The following is an 18,918-nucleotide window of genomic DNA, read 5'->3' on the forward strand; positions in this document are numbered from 1 at the left end:
GATTTTAGGATTTAACTTTAATGCATTCAAATTACTGAACTGTTTACTCTTCAAGGTTCCCATAACCAAAATATTTAACTGTTTGAATAAAGGCCATTGTTTGAATGACCCCAGTGGACTTGCTAAGATCCAAATACAGAAGAACGATGGGATGTTACAGGACCAATTATCTAGAGAGCTAAGTATTTCTGGTGAAGAATGTCTAGGGATATTTTTGCGACAACTATGGGCTGAATGATTGAGAATCTCCGTAGACATTTAGCCATGAAATTTCTAGTTATGTTTTTAATCATAGTATTTGTGGGGAGAATCTCATTAGAGGTGATTTGCATAGAGTAACGTAAAAGAAATAAGGCTACAATATCTGGGCTAGTTACTGCAGTAGCAAAAAGATACAGCTATAAATCACTCCTTGCTCATTTAAAACAGATTAATTTGAACTCTAAAGACAGCCATGTTTGAAAACTAAACTTTATTCTGTGGTGGTCAGGCAGAAAACATAACTTATGTAGATGCATGCTTTTAAAAAATGAATTTTTCATGACCAGCCTCGGGAAAGTTACTGGAGTGAAAAACAGTCACTTCAACATATATGTTCCTCTCTTTGCTCTGGGAGATGAAGAGATGAATCTTCTATCATTTTAACAACATTGCAACTCTCCTATGAAAATGGCTGGCTTAAATACAAGTGATTGGCCCAAAGTTGTCCAATAAACGTTAAAACTGTGAATGAGGGCTTCCTTGGTCCTAGTCCAACCTTTAGCCTATATACTACACCAGAAGTATAATATGCTGTTAATATTCATTCACAGCTCAAGTCAAGCAATTATTACAGAGAGTTGTTAGGAATTTAAACAATGGATGTGATGGAACTTGACAGTAGGCAAATCAATATACAGTACCTATATAATGCTAACATTCATTTTCTTTTAATGACTTCACTGTGTTTAGCTTCTAATCTTTGTACACTTGTGCAACTTACAATCTTCCAGCTTATGTATACATTTTGGTATTTCCAGCTTACAGTGAAAGATGCAAATCCCTGTGCAAACAGAATAAAGTACAGAATACATGAAGAACGTAATAAAAACTGGTCTCCAAATGCAAAAATATTTTCAAATGTCTATAAGGTACTGTGTTCTAAGAATACCTTTTGCTGACTAATTTCTTACCTAGAATTTATGTTAGATAATTTATATAATTTAAAGCTCAAAAACTTATAAAAATTCCATTGCATTGTTGTATTTTTCATACTTTTCTTTCCTTTAATTATTAAAAATGGGGATGTTCCCATGTGTGCTATGAAACTTGCCTTTAAAAGATATTTCCTGATTTACAACCAGTGGTGCATTGTTCCCAGTTCACCCCGATTTGGGCGAACCAGTAGTGGCGGTGGCGGGAAGCTCCGGCCACCCATCAAAAATGCTCTGCACATGCGCAGAAGTGCCATGCACTTGCATGCCGGCACTTGCATGCCGATAGCGAACAGGTAGCGCTGGGATTTGAAACCCACTACTGTTTACAACCATTTATTTAGCAAGTATTCAAAGTTACAATGGCACTGGAAAAAGTGACTTATGACCTGTTTTCACACTTACGACCATTGTAGCATCCTCACGATCAAAATTTGGGCACTTGGCAACTAGCATTTGTAATCTTCCCAGCTGGCTTCTGACAAGTCAAATCAATGCAGGAAACCAGATTCATTTAAGAACCGCATGATTCACTTAAACTCCAGTGATTCATTTAACGACTGCCGCAAAGAAGTTGTAAAATGGGGCACGATTCACTTAACAAGTGTTTTGCTTAGCAATGGAAACTTTGGGCTCAATTATGATGGTAAGTTGAGGACTATCTGTACAAAATTCCAGATAGGCTGGAAAACTATCTATCTGTGAGAACATGAGTACCATCCAAAATAACCCTAAAGCAAATTCTATTGCTGTAGGGATGTGCAAAGTGTTCTATGCATGGAAGGACTAGTTTCAGGTGGTCTGCCACAGGATCAAAACTAGCATATTTAAGAGAGAAATGCTTTGGGGAGAGACAGAGAGAGAGAGAGCAGGAAAAGACCAATGAGGTTGCAGGCAAAGGAGGCAAGGAAAGGAAGGTGGATACTAAAAAGTGGATCGATCAATTGCATATGCTGCATTTGAAGCCAAGCACGCTGGAAATGGTAGTGGCAAAGGGGAAGGGAGGAAAGGAAGGTAGGTATGGTACTGATTTGGGCTGGTGGTTATGTCATGATTGAAGCCAAGGACATCAGCAGCTAAGGGCAAGGAACAGGAAGAGCTGGGAAGAGCAACAGATGGGCCATTTGCTAGAGGAGCCATTTGCTAGAGGAGGGGAAGAGGGCCAAGCTAAGAAAGCTCCTCCCAGTTTTGTTTCAGTTAAAATGCAGAACAACCAAAAGTGCTTTGGGGGTTTCAGTTCTATCAAATTGCAGCACCCCTGAATGATTCCGAAACACAAAACGCATTTTCTTTTTCATGCCCACCCCTATCAAAATCAAATAATGGAAGTGTCCGATATTTAATGGTATTAAATGATTGCACTTCGTCTAGGATAGCCAATCTGTAAACAAATACATGAAAAACAAAGCAGAATCAGAAAGCTGAGTCACAAACGATCTTACAAATACATTTAAAAAGGACTCTTCCCAGTTTGCTTCCAAACTTCTTTTGCTCCTTTAATGGTTTCTCGTTTCACACATTTCCAGTAACCTTGGACTCCTTGTTGCTGAGGCACCTGTTTAAAAAAAGTAACAGTTACCAATCTATATTTAAGTTATAATTTTTTTAAGGCTGGCTACATTGGGTAAAGTCAGCTACTCAGATCCATCTGTCAGTTAACCATTCCTACTGGTCCAAACACATTTACCTGATTGCAGGACACATTACTTTCGTCTTGGTTAATCATCTATAAATGAACCTATCACAACCACAAGTATTTTTTTGTGGTTGGAAGCTGCTGGACAAATGAATCCTCCTTTATGATTAGGGATGATCTATAAATCATGACAGGAGGGAGCAGTTCTAAAAAGGCACTTCTGCAGTTTAGCTGTTTTATGATTAGATATGACATACAAACGCAGCAGGGCCAGCCTGCTCTACTTTGATGGGCAGGCTGGCACTATCCACTACTTGCCTCTTTCCATTTAGTCATTTAATTATTTTGTAGGAAGAGCTAAAACTTGAATAAAAAGAGCCTTGGTGGCGCAGCAGACTAAAGTGCTGTTAAGTAACACCAGCTGCCTGCAATTACTGCAAGTTCAAATCTCACCAGGTTCAAGGTTGACTCAGCCTTCCATCCTTTCAAAGGTAGGTAAAATGAGGAACCGGACTTTGTATAAAAAAGAACACCACTTAGGGGCCCCCCGAAAGCCCTACTAAGCAGGTATATACAAAAGTATGAAGCCTATTGCTTAATGCATTGTAAGCCGCCCTGAGTCTCCGGAGAAGGGCGACATATAAATCGAACAAATAAATAAATAAATAAATTCGCTTATTTTTGACTTTCTTCCCCATCATCCTAGGGCCGTGATGGCGAACCTACGGCACGCAGAGCCCTCTGTGGGCATGCATGCTGTCGCCAGCTGCTTTTCTGGTTTACAGCGCGCGCATGCACATTGGCCAGTTGTTCTTCGCGCACGCCGGAAACCTGAAGACCTGCTGGCCAGTGTGTGTGCGCGCGCACACACACACACGTTCCAGTTTGGGTACTTGATGCCCAAAAGATTCACCATCACTGTCCTAGGGCATGTATTTGGCATAAGTCATCATTTAAAAATGCTTTTAAGTACACAATTATCTACTTTCCTTTTATTCTTTTACTCATTACCACCATTAGAAGCTTTGGGATCAGCTGCCTTAAGCAATTTGTATACCAGCTAACCTCCTATTATAAACTGCTTGTTTTAATACGATAAATTTTATTTTATAAATGCATATTTATAAAGCTGATAAATTTTTAAAAAAAGACTCTACTAGGTCATATAAGCTCTCTGTGTATAAGCTTTCCTTATTTTATTAAAACTGAGGCAATTAGACATTTCTACTGAACATTTGAGAACAGAATTACCCTTAATCCACGATGCATCCTGTTTTTGAGGACTCCAAGGAACTCTGCGTGGCTGAGGCAATTATCTCCATCTAAATCAAAGATCTTGAAGATGGTGTCCAAAACATTATCTGAGAGCTCCTGCCCTGTAGCCACTTTCACAGCTCTCTTGAACTCCGCTAACACAAGCAAAGATATTTCATGTTTCTATTAAAAATAATAACTAGATTTATAATTCTAAAGAATAAAGGAATCTGAGAACTTTATATGTCTATTAGACTATACTCGTCTAATTAATAGTGTGATCAGAAAATGGGTGTCCATAGCCATGCTTAAACAGCTATGTAGCACTGTATTTATTGAAGAAAAAATACTTCTATTTTCACAGAAGTGGAACCAGTTACTTTATGGAAAATAGTTAGCTTTTTACCTGAATCTGCTTTTTGAGCACAGAAATTTGCCCAGTAAACAAACAAACAAACAAAAAAAAATTGAATTACAATATTTTACCTGGAATATTGTAACTCCTTTTTACATTTCTGAAGGAATTGTTATTTTCCCCTCGAGTATATGTATTCTAAAAGATTTATGAAATCAATCTATAATTAAAATTTTCTTGAGTTTGCTTTTCTTTGCCTTTGCCTTGTAAGGCCTACACTAACTGCAATAGAAAGTCACTCCTTACAATCATGCTTTATGACAATATATAGAAGGCTGGGAAGGAAGATAACCAAAATGCAATGTAATTTTAAAAAATCAAATCCATATCAAATGGGGGGTTTTATGCATTTTTAAAAGGATATAACAATTCTGTACTAGCAATGGATTAACAACAGATGATGAGGGGAAAAAGAGCATTACTATAAAGCAAACCAAAGATGTTGTTCATTTTTGGATTCTATTGTCTTATAATTTCTTATTTACATAAATGGCAGCAGCAAATTGATCCCATGTTTACTTGTTAAAGGTTCAGCTTTGTAGTAAGGTTTATAAATGCTATTTCACATACTATACTTCATATATGCATTCCAGTTTGTCACTTCTTTTTTAAAGAGATTTTTAAAAAAGAAGAAATATACTTAGTTTTTGATAGAGAAAACCCATATACAACTAGCCACACTGTATAAATATTTATTTTATACAGCAAAAATTGTGGATCTTTGTAAGAGCTTTTAAATGTTCTTTTTTAAGTTCCCTTTTTTAGGAGGGGTCAAACGAAGATTCTAAACAGAGTTTTTTGAAAGCTTTGATTGCAAGATATGTTTTAAAGGTAATGTTATTTATTCTGTTTTCCAAATCGGATCAACAGTTTGGAAGAGCCTTGTTCATGCTCAAGAGCTATTTTTCACTAATTAATTGAGAAAGCATCCATTGGTTCAATTTTCTAAATCAACTCAAACTGCTGAACTGGACCAACAGTCTAAATTGAATGGATGATTTGGACTGAAACTGATCTGCACACCTCAGTTCTACTATTATTCTAGCATAGCGGCAAAGCACACGGTACTATATTAATTAAAGAAACTTCTAAATATATTTTATTACAGTTCATCTTAAAAAACAAAAACAAAAGGAGGCATCTTCCAATAATTTTTTTTTAAACCTCCAAAACTCTTGGTGACATTATAGACACATCCATATATTTTTCTTGGCAGCAATGCAGAAAAAAGCTTTGTTTTCCTCTTCCTTCCAGAACCTCACTAGACCTGATGTTGTTTAGCTTCTGAGCCCAGACAAAGCCGAGGTGGTGTTGCCACCTACTGAGATTCCAGTTAAAAATCAGGTAGCAATATTGACTGGAAATCATTTATTTTTCCATTTAGAAACAATTTCCACTATTTTCCTTTGTGCGTGCTAAGAGATGGTGATCTGTCATCTCATAGCTGTCATAATACATAGTGAGGGACTGACATATAATGCATAAAGTTCAAAACAACTTTATAAAGCAAAATTGACATAATGGGGACATTTTCAGAATCCATACACATTATCTTTTCATTTTGATTTCATGAAGAACGATGAAGTGGTGCACTTCTTACCCCGTTTAACTGGACGGCTGGCTACAGTAAACATTTTCAGAGCAATTGAGAAATCTTCTAAACGGTTTGTAAATTGGCAGAAAGTCTTAAATTCATCCATACTGATACTCTGGAATACCAAAACGGGTGAGATGTTTAGTCAAGACAGCAAAATCCAAGTGTATTCATAAGGGAGTTGTCAAATCACTATATAACTACGTACAAACAAAACAACTTGATTATATTTTGTTGTACTTTAGAAAGCTCTTCAGTTATATTATAGATGCTTAATTCAATATGAGGCAATTTATACCAACCTCTCCTGCTTGGATTCTCTCTTTCACATTTTGCCAATAAATTTCATTATTTTCTTCATCAGTGAAATACAGCAACCACTCTACAAAATCTTCCTTTCTCATGAAGGTCAGGCCTTTGGAAAACTGATTGAATTCCATTTCTTGCACTTCTGCTTGTAAATCCTGCATAAATCTAAAATAAATAAACAAATAATATGACAGCTTAGTTAAATGCAGAAAAGGGCAACCAAAAAGATCAGGTGCTTGAGAGCCTTCTCTATGAGAAAAAGCTAAAATGTCTGGAGCTCTTTACTATGGTAAAAGGTGATTGAAGCAGACATGATTGAAGCACTACCGGTAAATATAAAATCATATATACCATATATATATATATACTGTACAAAGTAAAAGAGACTTTATCTCACCCTCTTGAATCAGTCTGACCTGGGATCCTCCAATAAAGCTGAACAAAAAGAAACTTGGAACTGTCCAAAAGTATTTTTCAAAAATACTTTTGTGAAAAATAGAGTTGTAGAATTAATTACCATGAGACATGGTGATGACTGCCAATGTGGATGCCTTTAAAAGGGAATTAGATAAATTCATGGAAGGCAGGCCTATCAAAGGCTTGGGAATCAGTGCTATTTCTGGGATGGGAGCAACATGTCAGCTTTAGGGGAGAAATGGTATGAGAAGGCGAAGTCTTCACTTCCTGCTTAAAAGCACTCCAGAAGCATTTTGGTTGCCAAAACTAAATGTTAGATTAAGATTTCCTTGGACTGATCCAGCAGAGTTATCCTTTTGTCAAGACAATTATTTTCATACCGCATTTTTAGCCAAATAATACTTTACTCTTATCAACTGATGGTACTGTGTAAATAAAGAGTATCCTCTTAGAGTCACTGTTGTAGGAGAATGCAACATACAGACTGTTAGCTTCCATCTCTTAACAGCAACAACTTTCATTACTTCCGTGTTGCAGAATAACAGAAATTATGCCAAGAGGGCAGAGTTCTGTGAGCTGTTGACTTAACACAAGTTGAGTAAAAGAAATTACTAGGTTTTAAAAGTTTGCAATCTTAAATACACAGCTGGAAGAAATTAATAAATGCCATGAATTACAAAAATATTGTGCTTCCGCAAGCCTACCACTAGAGTGCTCTCTAAATTCATCTATGTTCATGAGTAACTAGGCTGAAAAAATGTTGGTATCTGCAATTTTTTAAAAGTTGCCTGAATGTGAAAGCAGACTTAAACATGAAAGTAGATAATGTGCACATATACTTTAATTAAAATCTGTTTAAAAAGAGACAAACTTTTAAGTGATGTAAGTAACAGAAATGAGAAATTGTTTGCTATAAAATACTCTTGTTCAAACAACCTAATGTTACTCTTATTCAAAATTTTGCTAACAAATGTATTATGAATATCAATGAAATACAAATTTGGTTATAGAATGGCCATCAGAGAAAAATCATTTATATCTATATTCATAGAGAGAGAGATCTAGGCATGCATATCAATTTTTATTTATTTTTGTATCAATTTATGAACTACATAGTACACTTGCAGAGTGGGAATTTATTTATTTATTCAATTTCTATAGCTATCATCTTAAACTAATAGAAATAGATTGAAGGAATAGATCATACATCCAGCTCTTGCTTATCAATGGAGACCGAGTGGAGCAATTGGCCAGTTTTAAGTTTCTGGGTGTTATTATAAAAGAGGACCTGACTTGGGCACTCACATTGCAGCACTGATCAAAAAGGCCCAGCAGAGATTATACTACCCGAGACTTCTCAGGAAACAACGACTGAATGGAAAATTGTTGGTGACCTTCTACCGCTGCACCATAGATAGTATTTTAACTTACTGCACCTGTGTATGGTTTGCCAATTGCAGAGTGGCAGATAGGACAGCACTCCAGAGGGTCAACATCATTGCCCAGAGGATCATTGGTTGCCCTCTCCTCTCCTTGGAAGAGCTTTATAGCTCCCGCTGCCTTAAGAAAGTTCAAAACATTCTTAAAGATCCATCTCATCCTGGGCACCCTTTTTTTGAACTATTACCATCTGGCAGACGGTACAGGACAATAAAAACAAGGACAAATAGGCTGAAAAACAGCTTCTATCCCAGAGCAGTAACTATATTGAATTCTACTGTATAGTGCAATATTAATGCAATATCAGGGGTTTCAATTCAATTGTATAGAACAGCGGTCATCAATTGGTGGCCTGCAGACCACTGGTGGTCTGCGAGAAAAATTTGGTGGTCGGCAGAAAAATGATTTGCATTTTTTATATTGCACTAAATATTATTTATCTTTTTTAAAAATTCATATTAGTTGTCCACGGGATTTAAAATTATGAATTTAGTGGTCCCTGAGGTCCGAAAGATTGGTGACCTCTGGTATAGAATATGAAGGATGTGTGTTTGTGTTTTATTTTTATAGTTATAATGTACACTGAAGATGGCATTTAATTTCATTGTATGAGGTGCAATGACAATAAAGTAAACTAACTAAGTAACTAACTAACTAACCAATGACTCTAACTAAGAACAGGACAGGATGCAGAACAAAATTAAATATATATATATGGCAGCCAAGAGAAAATATAATAGATATCAATATAGCCAGGAAACCGGGTCATTCATAAACATGGAATTGTATGGATATCTGTACAATTGTTTAATTGAAGAACTTTTGATAAGATTGTTTCCCCAGTATACTACTTTTGCATGTAATGTTCACAAGCTACACATGAACTTGACCTTTTTAGTAATATTTACTTGAAAAACAGAACATAAATTCAGAAAAGTATAATTGTTAACATTTTTAAATTATGTATGATTTCAGGATGCATGTAATAAGGAGTTCAGTGCGGAAAAATTAATTGAAAAATATTGTGGCACCTAGTAAATGAGGAATGTGTAGGTAGGGCATCTTCACGGAATCACACATTCCCATAGAATATACAATTGGCTGTTTTGTTTAATTAGGTTGTCTTTATCTAGTTTTAGGATTTGTGTGGAGAACATATCACAATTTAGCTCATATTTATGCAGAAATATTGAAAATTGAAGACTTCACCAACTTTTAAACACAAGTTTATCCAGTTTTAGGACTTGTTTAAAGAACACATCACAATTTAGCTCAGTTCACAAACTTTTAAACATCAGTTTATGCAGCTCCAGATTCAATGGAATTCTTGGTGTTCTCTTGGTGCTGTTGGACATTGGGCAATGCCTGCAAAACGACTAAGCTCAAAAAGCACCAAGAACTCCACAATATTAAGCATTACCACTGTAAGACATAATCAACTCTTCTTACATCTTGAATTATACACCTTTCCAAAATATTTTGTGCTGCAACCCAACCAATTCCTACTTGACATCTACCATTTTCTTCATCTATAGCATTGTTCTTTGCACTTCTTGTTTACAGAGCGTAGTCATTTCAGTTCCTTTTATTTTTCTTATGGCATTTTAGACACATCCTACACTCGCTAGTAGCCATTCTTCTCTCCCTCCCCCACTTTTTTTAAAAAAGCCAAATGAACATTTGACAAATTCAAATGTTCCCTGGAGAGAACAAAACATTCCTGTTGCTTCTTGCAAGGTAAGCCGACTGTAGCAGCAGTTTGATTAGGTCGTTCTAGATGGACAGGTTCTATATATCTTTGGCTCTCTTCACAAAAAGAACAAAACAAGAGTGACTGCTTCCTTTATCCACTAGTCTCCTGAGAAAACTGATTTTCTAGGTTCATTTCAATCAGATTTCATTAGCAATTTGGGGATAGAAACTAACAGGCACCCTGTGGAGTTCTTGATGTGAAAGAAAACAAAGGCAAATGAGGATAAATGGGGCTGGAACATTGCAGAGGCATGATTATCCGTTTTTAACCACGATGATGCCAAAATGGTGGTAATTGAGGCTTCAGCTCAACTCTGGTAAGACTAAGTGATTGCGAATTTTCTGACTTGAGTGACCTTCCATCTTTATCTCTAAATGGGGTAGCGTGCTCCACAGTTGATATACAACTCGGGGATCCTTCTGTACACGTCCAAAAAACAGGAGACAGCTATAACGAGGAAGGGTTTTGTACAGGTTCATCTTGTGCACCAATTACACCTGGACCAGGGGACCCAACTTATGGTAGTTCATGCTTTAGTTACTTCTTGGGTGGATTACGTAACAAGGTCTATATAGGGCTACCCTTGAATAGCATTTGGAAGCTGCAGTTGGTCCAAAATGCAGCAGTATGGACTGCATTGGGCACTTCATGAAACGGCCATGTGACACCTCTGCTTCATACGATGTAGTGACTCTCTTGAGGGTACAATTCAAGTCATTATTACTTATAAAAGGTTCATGGCATGGGGGTCAGGATAATGGGGAGCTGTCGGGCTTGGTAATTTCTACCATTCTTGCAAACTTCAAATTTAGCCCTTCTCAATTTCCCTTCCTATTTTGCATATGCTTGAAAAAAACAACAATGCTAGTTTAAAAGCTTTATTGCCAGCATGAAATCGATAACATGCATATAAGGCAAATTGCCTTCTTAATGGTAGAGAATAAATAAAATGAATCAAGTGCACTATGAAGTAGAAGTCACAAACCGTGTAATGATCTGCTATACAGAAGACTTGCTGTGTAGCATGATTTAAAGTCACTTCTGCATGCTAAGTTTAAATTATGTGTTGCAAAGAACAACAAATCAACAGGAAAAGTGAAAGACTAAATAATAAAGCCTACATTTCATTTCAGTATTTTGAAAAAACAAAATCTCTTAAGCATACATAAGCACCATTAAGCCTTATGAATGAATCTTTCCCCCCTCCCCCATCCACATCATTTTAAGGAATGTAAATTACATAGTTAACAATATCTAAGCTTCTGTGACAGGTTTTAAAGCAGCCTAATCAAATGTAATCACTCCTGCTTTCTCTGGCTACTCCGCTGATCAATGGAAAGCCTTTTTAACAAGAACTTGGAAAATGATAAAAGCATTTACCATCATTTTCCCCTCTGCCTTTGACAATGATCTATGTCTGTACAGCTCATCAGTCATCTGTTGTAAAAACATCATGGCACTTTGATCAAAAAGCCAACAATAGCCTCCCATGTGAGGTAGAAATGTGAAAAACTATGAGATAGAAATCACATTTTTCCTGAACAACAGAACCCTAGAAATGATGTGCTTGAGTTACTTACAAATAAAATAATGTGAAAAGTGATATCTCCACAGAGCTTTAAAGAAAAATAGACACTGATCCTTTCATTCACCTTTCTGTGCATTAAAACAAACTCTACTGTCATGTCACAATGCAGATGGATTGTGGATATATGTGGGCAGTGATAAGGAGACACATACCAAGTGCATGAAAAAGAAATGCCTCTGTTGAAAAATTACCTATATAAAACCCTATACTTATCCTAACAGCTCTAAGAGCAAAATGTGGGAGTCCAATTTTGATTACAAGCTTCTATCTGCGGTAGGCAAAGATCTTTAACCTACATTTGTTGAATGTAGTAGGTACACAGAATTATCAGTGTTATGCCTCATTGGATCAATGCAGGATTTTATCTAATTACCCGAGACATTCCATTTCACACTATAAATGCAAACAATCTTTCACTGGTGCACTCTGGATTTAACACAGTTAAAGACCCCACTGTACCTTGAGAAAAAGGAGCAAATTTAAGCATATCAAAAACTTATTTTCTCGCAGAGCTGGAGCATCCTAAAACCATGGAAAGGCAAGTTTTTGTGGCATTAGGCATGGCCAAATCTGAATTTCTCCTTTTTCTTATCTTAACGTCATCTCTCCACTCTTCTCCATTATTTTAAAATCCAAGTTAGATACAATGATTGCATGATTTGCATGCATATTTTTCTAATATTATATTTCTGCAATTAAATTCCCATGTAAAATGCATTTCGCTACTTTCAGCAATATACATCTTTTTGTGCCCATTTATCCAGCTTTGCACTTTGTTGCAAAGTTGTAGCACAACATTCAGAAATTTACAACTACCGGAGAATAACTAAATTTTGATTTGGAAAATTTTAATCAGATAAATTTGTACTGGAATGAGAAAGAAATGAATTTCTCATCCATTTCCAGGAGCTCCTATTTTGGTTTTAGCTGGGAGTAAAACATTCTAGATAGTAGTATATATCCACTAGGAAAATAACTTGATTATGACCAACTGTATTACAAGTTTTTGACTGTTCCAGATTCTTAGGCTTGCTATGTCTAAGCAAAAATATAACAAAATAAAGGAATGAGGGAACAGACATGATGAAAACCACCAGGTTTCTTTTTGTGAGATGAATGGAAGAAGTGCCTGTTTGCATGTTTAAAAGGGGATTGATCATATTGAGTAAAACTAATACGATCCGTTTCTGAATTCAGGATTAACCAGATGAATACTGTATGTGAGTTGTGAATGTGGCTGCTTCTTACCCTAGCATTGATGTTCTGTTAATTGCGAAAGAAGCAATTGTATTATGAATTCCATCTAAATCAGGGGTGTCAAACTGGCGGCCCACGGGCTGCATGTGTAACGTGCAGGCCATACCCACCCCAGCTCTGCAAATGGGAAAAACATCGCGAAACATCACATGATGGCAGCGTGACACTGCGAGTTTGACACTTGTGATCTAAATTATTTAGGCTTAACAACAACAAAATAAGAGTTGGAAAGGACTTTCTAGTCCAGGGCTGTCAAACTCACAGCCGGATGCGTCATGCGCTGGCCTTATTCACGCCCAGTTTAGCAAAGGGGAAAAAAGTTACGATATGTCACATGACAATGCTGTGACAACAAGAGTTTGACATCCCTGTTCTAGTCCAACCTCCTGCTCAAGCAGGGAACCCTATACCGTTTCAGACAAATGGTTGTCCAATCTCGTTTTCTTTCCAATGTCTTGGCTTTCCAATATTTACATCTATAACATAGAAAGGAGTCAGTCTGCAGAGGTTCCAATGGCCCAAAGATACCATTGGATACACATAAGAGGAATCTTAAAGTGAAAAGGGCCAGTACTGAGCCAAATGCATGACGCCTCTCAACTGTTCTTTGGAAAGATACAACTGTCCTTTTATCCTATTCAGTACAATGCTTTGGCCAAACTATTTAAATTGTGAGCATTATCAATATATTTCATGTATTGGTGTAATATGGGCAACAATATGCTTATTAATAACACAGTGACTAGACAAAAAGAATCCTCACTTGCATAGAATAAGGTAAGCAAATCTGGGATAAAATTGAACTGGGTTTCTCTTGGTTTGATGTTGGTCAGAATATGCCCAAACTGATGGGTATTGTTTTTACTCTTATGAGGGAATGTTGGGTGCTTTGGGCCAGTCACTCTTTCTCAGCCCAACCCAGTTTACAGGGTTGCTATGTGGAAAATAGACAGGCAGAATGAAAACCTAAAGCCTTGCACCTGAGAATCAGAATTTTTGTATGATGATAGAAGGTATAGTAGACATCAATGGTTTGGAGCAGTTACAAGTGACTGTTTGCCATATTTTCAAAATTTACTGAGAATCATTTTCACTCAGATCCCAAATTAGAAAGAAGGTGCTAGTGGAGTCTAAGAAAAACAAAACAACATTTTATTTCCTCATACAGTCATATTTTGTGCTTCAATTATGAAGACTTGAGTGCTTTTTCACAAATGAACACTTCTTGATCCAAAATTTGGATGCCAAAGTATTCTTATTTTCTCAATGTATATCTAGATGACTGTATTTCACATACTTCTGCATAACCTGATATAAATATATCTCAAGCTATGTTTTTCAGCAGATGGTAACCATTAAGAAAATAACTATGAATATTAGCATGTGAAGTAGTCCTGAGGAAAACATAATAGGATTCAAAATGAGGGACCCATTTGCAGAAGATTCCTCAAAGAAAAGGACCGATATTAAATTTATTTATATTACTAAGTAGGATATTTTCTTCAGCATTTTTCAAGGTAGAAGTCGCATAACTTCAAGTCTTATATTTCCAAGAATACAGGGCTTTTTGTCTGCATTTAAGCAGTCTCTTTTTTAAAAAAATAGCATTATAAGAGTTTATTCACAATACAGGATAGGTTAATGCTCATTTTAATTAAGTGTTGAGTAAGAAAACAAATCATATTACAATCCTGATCTGAAGCACAACATGACATTAAAAAGATAGAATAAAATGCAGAATTATAATAATCTATATAAAAGACAGATGAAGATAATCAGAATCTCTATTATTAGTTAAGCATGACTTGTTTTATTAAATGTCTAAAAGTAAGAATTTAGTCTAGGCATTTTCTGGGAATAGCACTATAGAAATTAGTTCTATTAAAGCATTCCAGAGGGAAACACTATCTTGACATAACATCTAATGCAATTCCCACAAGTGTCCCAAATATGGAAAGTTATTTGGGATCCTTCTGAAGTAAAAGATATGACAAATATTTTTAAAAGGCTATAAAAATCAGGATGAGATTCCAAAGTAACTTTTTACATCTTGCAACAAAGAACAGAACAGGATGATACAAAGTAGTCCTTGATTTACGACCACAATTAGGATCAGAATTTCGATGGCTAAGCTAGGTGGTTGTTAAGTGAACCATACTCAATTTTATGACCTTTTTTGTCAGTGATTCACTGTTGTTAAGTGAGTCATGATGTTGTTAATCCAACTTCCCCCATTAGCTTTGCCTGTACGTCACAAATAGTGATCACATGACTTCAGGATGCCGCACTAGTCATAAACACAAGCCAGTTGCCAAGCGCCTGAATTCTGATCATATGGTGATGCTTTGATGGGCATATGTTAATCGCTTTTTTCAGTGGTATTGTAACTTCGAATGGTCACTAAGTAAACTAAGTTGTTAATCAAGGAGCACCTGTAGTTGACGTTAAATAAAAGCAACCTCATTGTGCATCCCAGTTTGTTGTGTTTTTTTGCCCCATGTGGACATCCTGGTTGATTTACGAAAAATCTCAATGCAAACCAGAAAAGCGGAATGTGGACTTGAAGTCATCTACCAAAGATGTTCATGCTTTGAGAACTTAAATTATTAAATCCTTGGTTCCCCTTTGCCTTTAAGAAGTATTGGATTAACCACCTGACAAATCTGGAATACGTTTTAAAAGAGTACTAAATCCATATTCTGTTTTGGCTTCATAAGCCTCTTTATCATAAACCTTATTCAGGTTTAACTGTTTTAAATACGTACGCCCAATTCAAAGATTTTATAATGCTACCTTTGGAATTCCGAATACTGAAGTTTATCTTTTCCTCCCTTTCCAAAAAAGTGGACCAGTAACATGGTGTTGATATCAGCACCTTCCATTTCTGGTTCCTGCAAGCAAGTAAAAACAAATCAGGAGTTAATATTTGGTGGAATAACTCCAGATGTATTTGTACTTTTGTAATCCTGTCATAAAAAGGGACGCAGCGGTGTCTCAATGGCTAAGACGCTGAGCTTGTCGATCAAAAGGTTGGCAATTCAGCGGTTCGAATCCCTAGTGCCGTGTAACGGGGTGAGCTCCCATTATTTGTCCCAGCTTCTGCCAACCTAGCAGTTCAAAAGCAGGTAAAAAATGCAAGCAGAAAAATAAGGACCACCTTTGGTGGGAAGGTAACAGTGTTCCGTGCGCCTTTGGCGTTTAGTCATGCTGGCCACATGATCATGGAGACGTCTTCGGACAGCACTGGCTCTTCGGCTTTGAAATGGAGATGAGCACTGCCCCCTAGAGTTGGGAACGACTAGCACATATGTGTGAGGGGAACCTTTACCTTTACCTTTAATCCTGTCATAAATAACTGAAGCAAAAGATGTAATTGTTTACCCTGAACAATGCAAATTAAAATCCAGGATGAACTTTAAATGAAGGAAGAGGCCTTCGCAGAAATAAAGCAATTTATTATTATAATATGAAAACTCTCAATTTGATCAGACTTCAAATAACAACTTTCCCAAATTCTATCTTGGTGTTAAAAATTGCTTTCTCTTTTATAATATAGGCTTTTGCTGTATGGACATATATGCAGTTCCCACGGACAATTTCAAAAGAAATATCAGAATAGTTTAGCCCCTTTTCCAATGGGTATGTGGAAAAAAAATATTATTAATTTTTAATGTTGATCACACAGGTTTCAAAGAGAGTTCTATTAGGAGTTAGTCAAGTCTCATTCTGAAAAAGAAACATTCACATAAGGAAGCACTGTATGACAACTGCAGGTACTTTAAAATATTATTTCTATTCTTATCAGTGAAGAAAAATATTTCAAATGAATCATTACCACAAATATTTTGTCAGTTATTAATGCAACTTTTTAAAATGTACTCCAGGATTCTATGCATTTAAAAAAAAAAAAACTCTTTAAATATTTATAGTGATACTTGCAAGTGAATATTTGCAGCTTATAAGTAGCACTGATTCCAGTAAGTATTTATCTCTATCTGGGAAAACTAGACTTACTTTAGAAAAAGGTAAAATAAATAAATAAAGAGTTCTAAATTTATATATCAAAATTTTACCTAGGCTGTTAGATATGCCAAAATATTAACCTAATAGCTACATGAATTCATCTATTTCTTATTCAAGAGAAATAAATAATTCATATATAGTTGATTTTTCCCCTTAGTAAAAATGCTTAAGAGAAATCAAGGAGTGTATTTCTGTATTTCAGTTATTCCATTTTTTTCCTGAAGGTTGCAACTATGCAAAGTGAGGGATTTGTACATTATAATTTTCTTTCATCACTTAGACTAAGTGGCATTTCTTTGAACACAACAACACACTAAGCATCATGGAATCCACAGAGATTTCAACAGTACCCTCCTTATGACATCTACATGACCTCTGTCTTTTCTTCTGCTGAAAAAGAAAGATGAGACAGAGATCTATTCATGGATTCAAATTCTAGTGGTTATTTGAATTTTAGCATTATCTACAAGTTGTATTAGTTCGAGGTGTATCATGCTTATTGCCCAAGTAACAACACACTTTATGGGAAAAGGGATAGCATTTATTTGTCCAATGTTACTTTCCACTAAACTAAGTAAAACGGGCCACGTTTAGGTCACTAGAAATAGCTTATTGTGCATGCTGTACTTTATCATTGACTTTTGTAACTGAAAATATACATATTAAGTTCAGTATTAACATGCTACACCTGGCAATGATGCAATTGATAAATTAAATATAATACGGTGCAACAGAGCGGGGAACCCTTTTGACTGGTAAAAATATTTGGAATTTTGAGAGAAACATTGTAGGTACTCTTGCAAAACATCTGCTGCTGCTGCTGCTGATGCAGGCTGTCTTGTTATAAAATTTGCTGAAAGGACAGCTGAGATGTTGTCATTCCCTTTCCTCTAATCTCCCAGGATGTTTTTTTTTTACTGTGTCCTTTTTGTGGACAGGGGGGCCAATTCTCAAACAAAGTCTGAGCTAGAGCCTCTAGCCCCGTGATGGTGAACCTGTGGCACGAGCCGTCACCCCAGTTCAGCTCTGCTGCGAATGCGCGTGCGCCTCCCGCCGGCCAGCTGGTCTTCAGGTCTATGCCATGCATGCATGGGGGCTGTGTGCGCATGCATGGGTGTGTGTGATGCATGCATGGGGGCGTGCGTATATGTGGGGTGCGTGCAGGGCCACGCACACATTTGTGGGGTGAGGGGTTTGTGCTGGTGGGTGCGCACGCATATGCAGGGGGCTGCACACACATTGCATTTTGGGGCTTTGGGTGTGCACATGCACATTCATGCGCACACTTGCTTTTGGCACTCGGTCCACAAAAGGTTAGCCATCACTGCTCTAGCCTTAATTTTTATTCACTGCTGAACTCAGAAATATTTACTTACTGCCACAAACCTTTGTACAGTGTAACCTCTAGCAAATAAGAAAGACAAGTTAATAATGTAAATAACAGGGATACTAGAGGTGAGAGCTTTGCTTACAGCATAAATGTGGCCACATTTATGCTGTAAATGTGGGTGGTTGAAAATTTGCTGAGATTTAATGGCATTCAATTTACCCCTTGACTCTCTCTCTCTCTCCATAAAGAACTAGGCAACTTGCAAGTCTCATGCAGATCCCAGAGATGGGGGGTGGAAAGAAATGTCTGGAATTTGCAAATCAGGGAGGAGAAACACACTGAAGCTTGCAAGGTGTTGAACTCCTCCTGGCTTTGCAGTTACAAAACCTGTAACCAGTTTCGATTGCAACAGAAAACCAAGCTGTTTTACCATGTTTTTAAATTAAGGAAAAAGTCAGTAATGAAATATAGAAATTTTTATTAAACGTAGTTTCTAAAGTAAAAAGAAAATACCCATAATAAATGTTATCCTAAGGAGATTCCATAATGGAAAATGGAATTTTTGCAAATTTAGTACATTTACCCAAAAAAAAAAAAAAGACAACGTGATCTCAAGCAGCATTGACCAAAGTCATGGAGGTCAATATTTATGGGCTCAACTGGTAACAATTATGACATTAATAAACAGCATTAATAAACAAAAGAAATA

General features: G+C 36.5%; 1 protein-coding gene across 1 annotated transcript in view; it reads right to left on the reverse strand.

Moving 5' to 3' along the window:
* Window positions 1-455: 455 nt before the first annotated feature.
* The window catches only part of MICU2 (mitochondrial calcium uptake 2), a 72,403-nt gene continuing 53,940 nt past the window's right edge, over window positions 456-18,918 (reverse strand). Inside the window, exons 8-12 of the mRNA XM_034410238.3 lie at window positions 15,650-15,747; window positions 6,395-6,566; window positions 6,099-6,207; window positions 4,081-4,238; window positions 456-2,748 (exon numbers count right to left, since the gene is read on the reverse strand). Coding sequence (XP_034266129.2) covers window positions 2,644-2,748; window positions 4,081-4,238; window positions 6,099-6,207; window positions 6,395-6,566; window positions 15,650-15,747 — 642 coding nt within the window. The 3' untranslated portion in view covers window positions 456-2,643. The remainder of the gene's footprint in view (window positions 2,749-4,080; window positions 4,239-6,098; window positions 6,208-6,394; window positions 6,567-15,649; window positions 15,748-18,918) is intronic.

The sequence above is a fragment of the Pantherophis guttatus genome, chromosome 5 (assembly GCF_059756535.1).
Source record: "Pantherophis guttatus breed Tessera chromosome 5, ASM5975653v1, whole genome shotgun sequence".
In the NCBI taxonomy this organism is placed as follows: Eukaryota; Metazoa; Chordata; class Lepidosauria; order Squamata; family Colubridae; genus Pantherophis; species Pantherophis guttatus.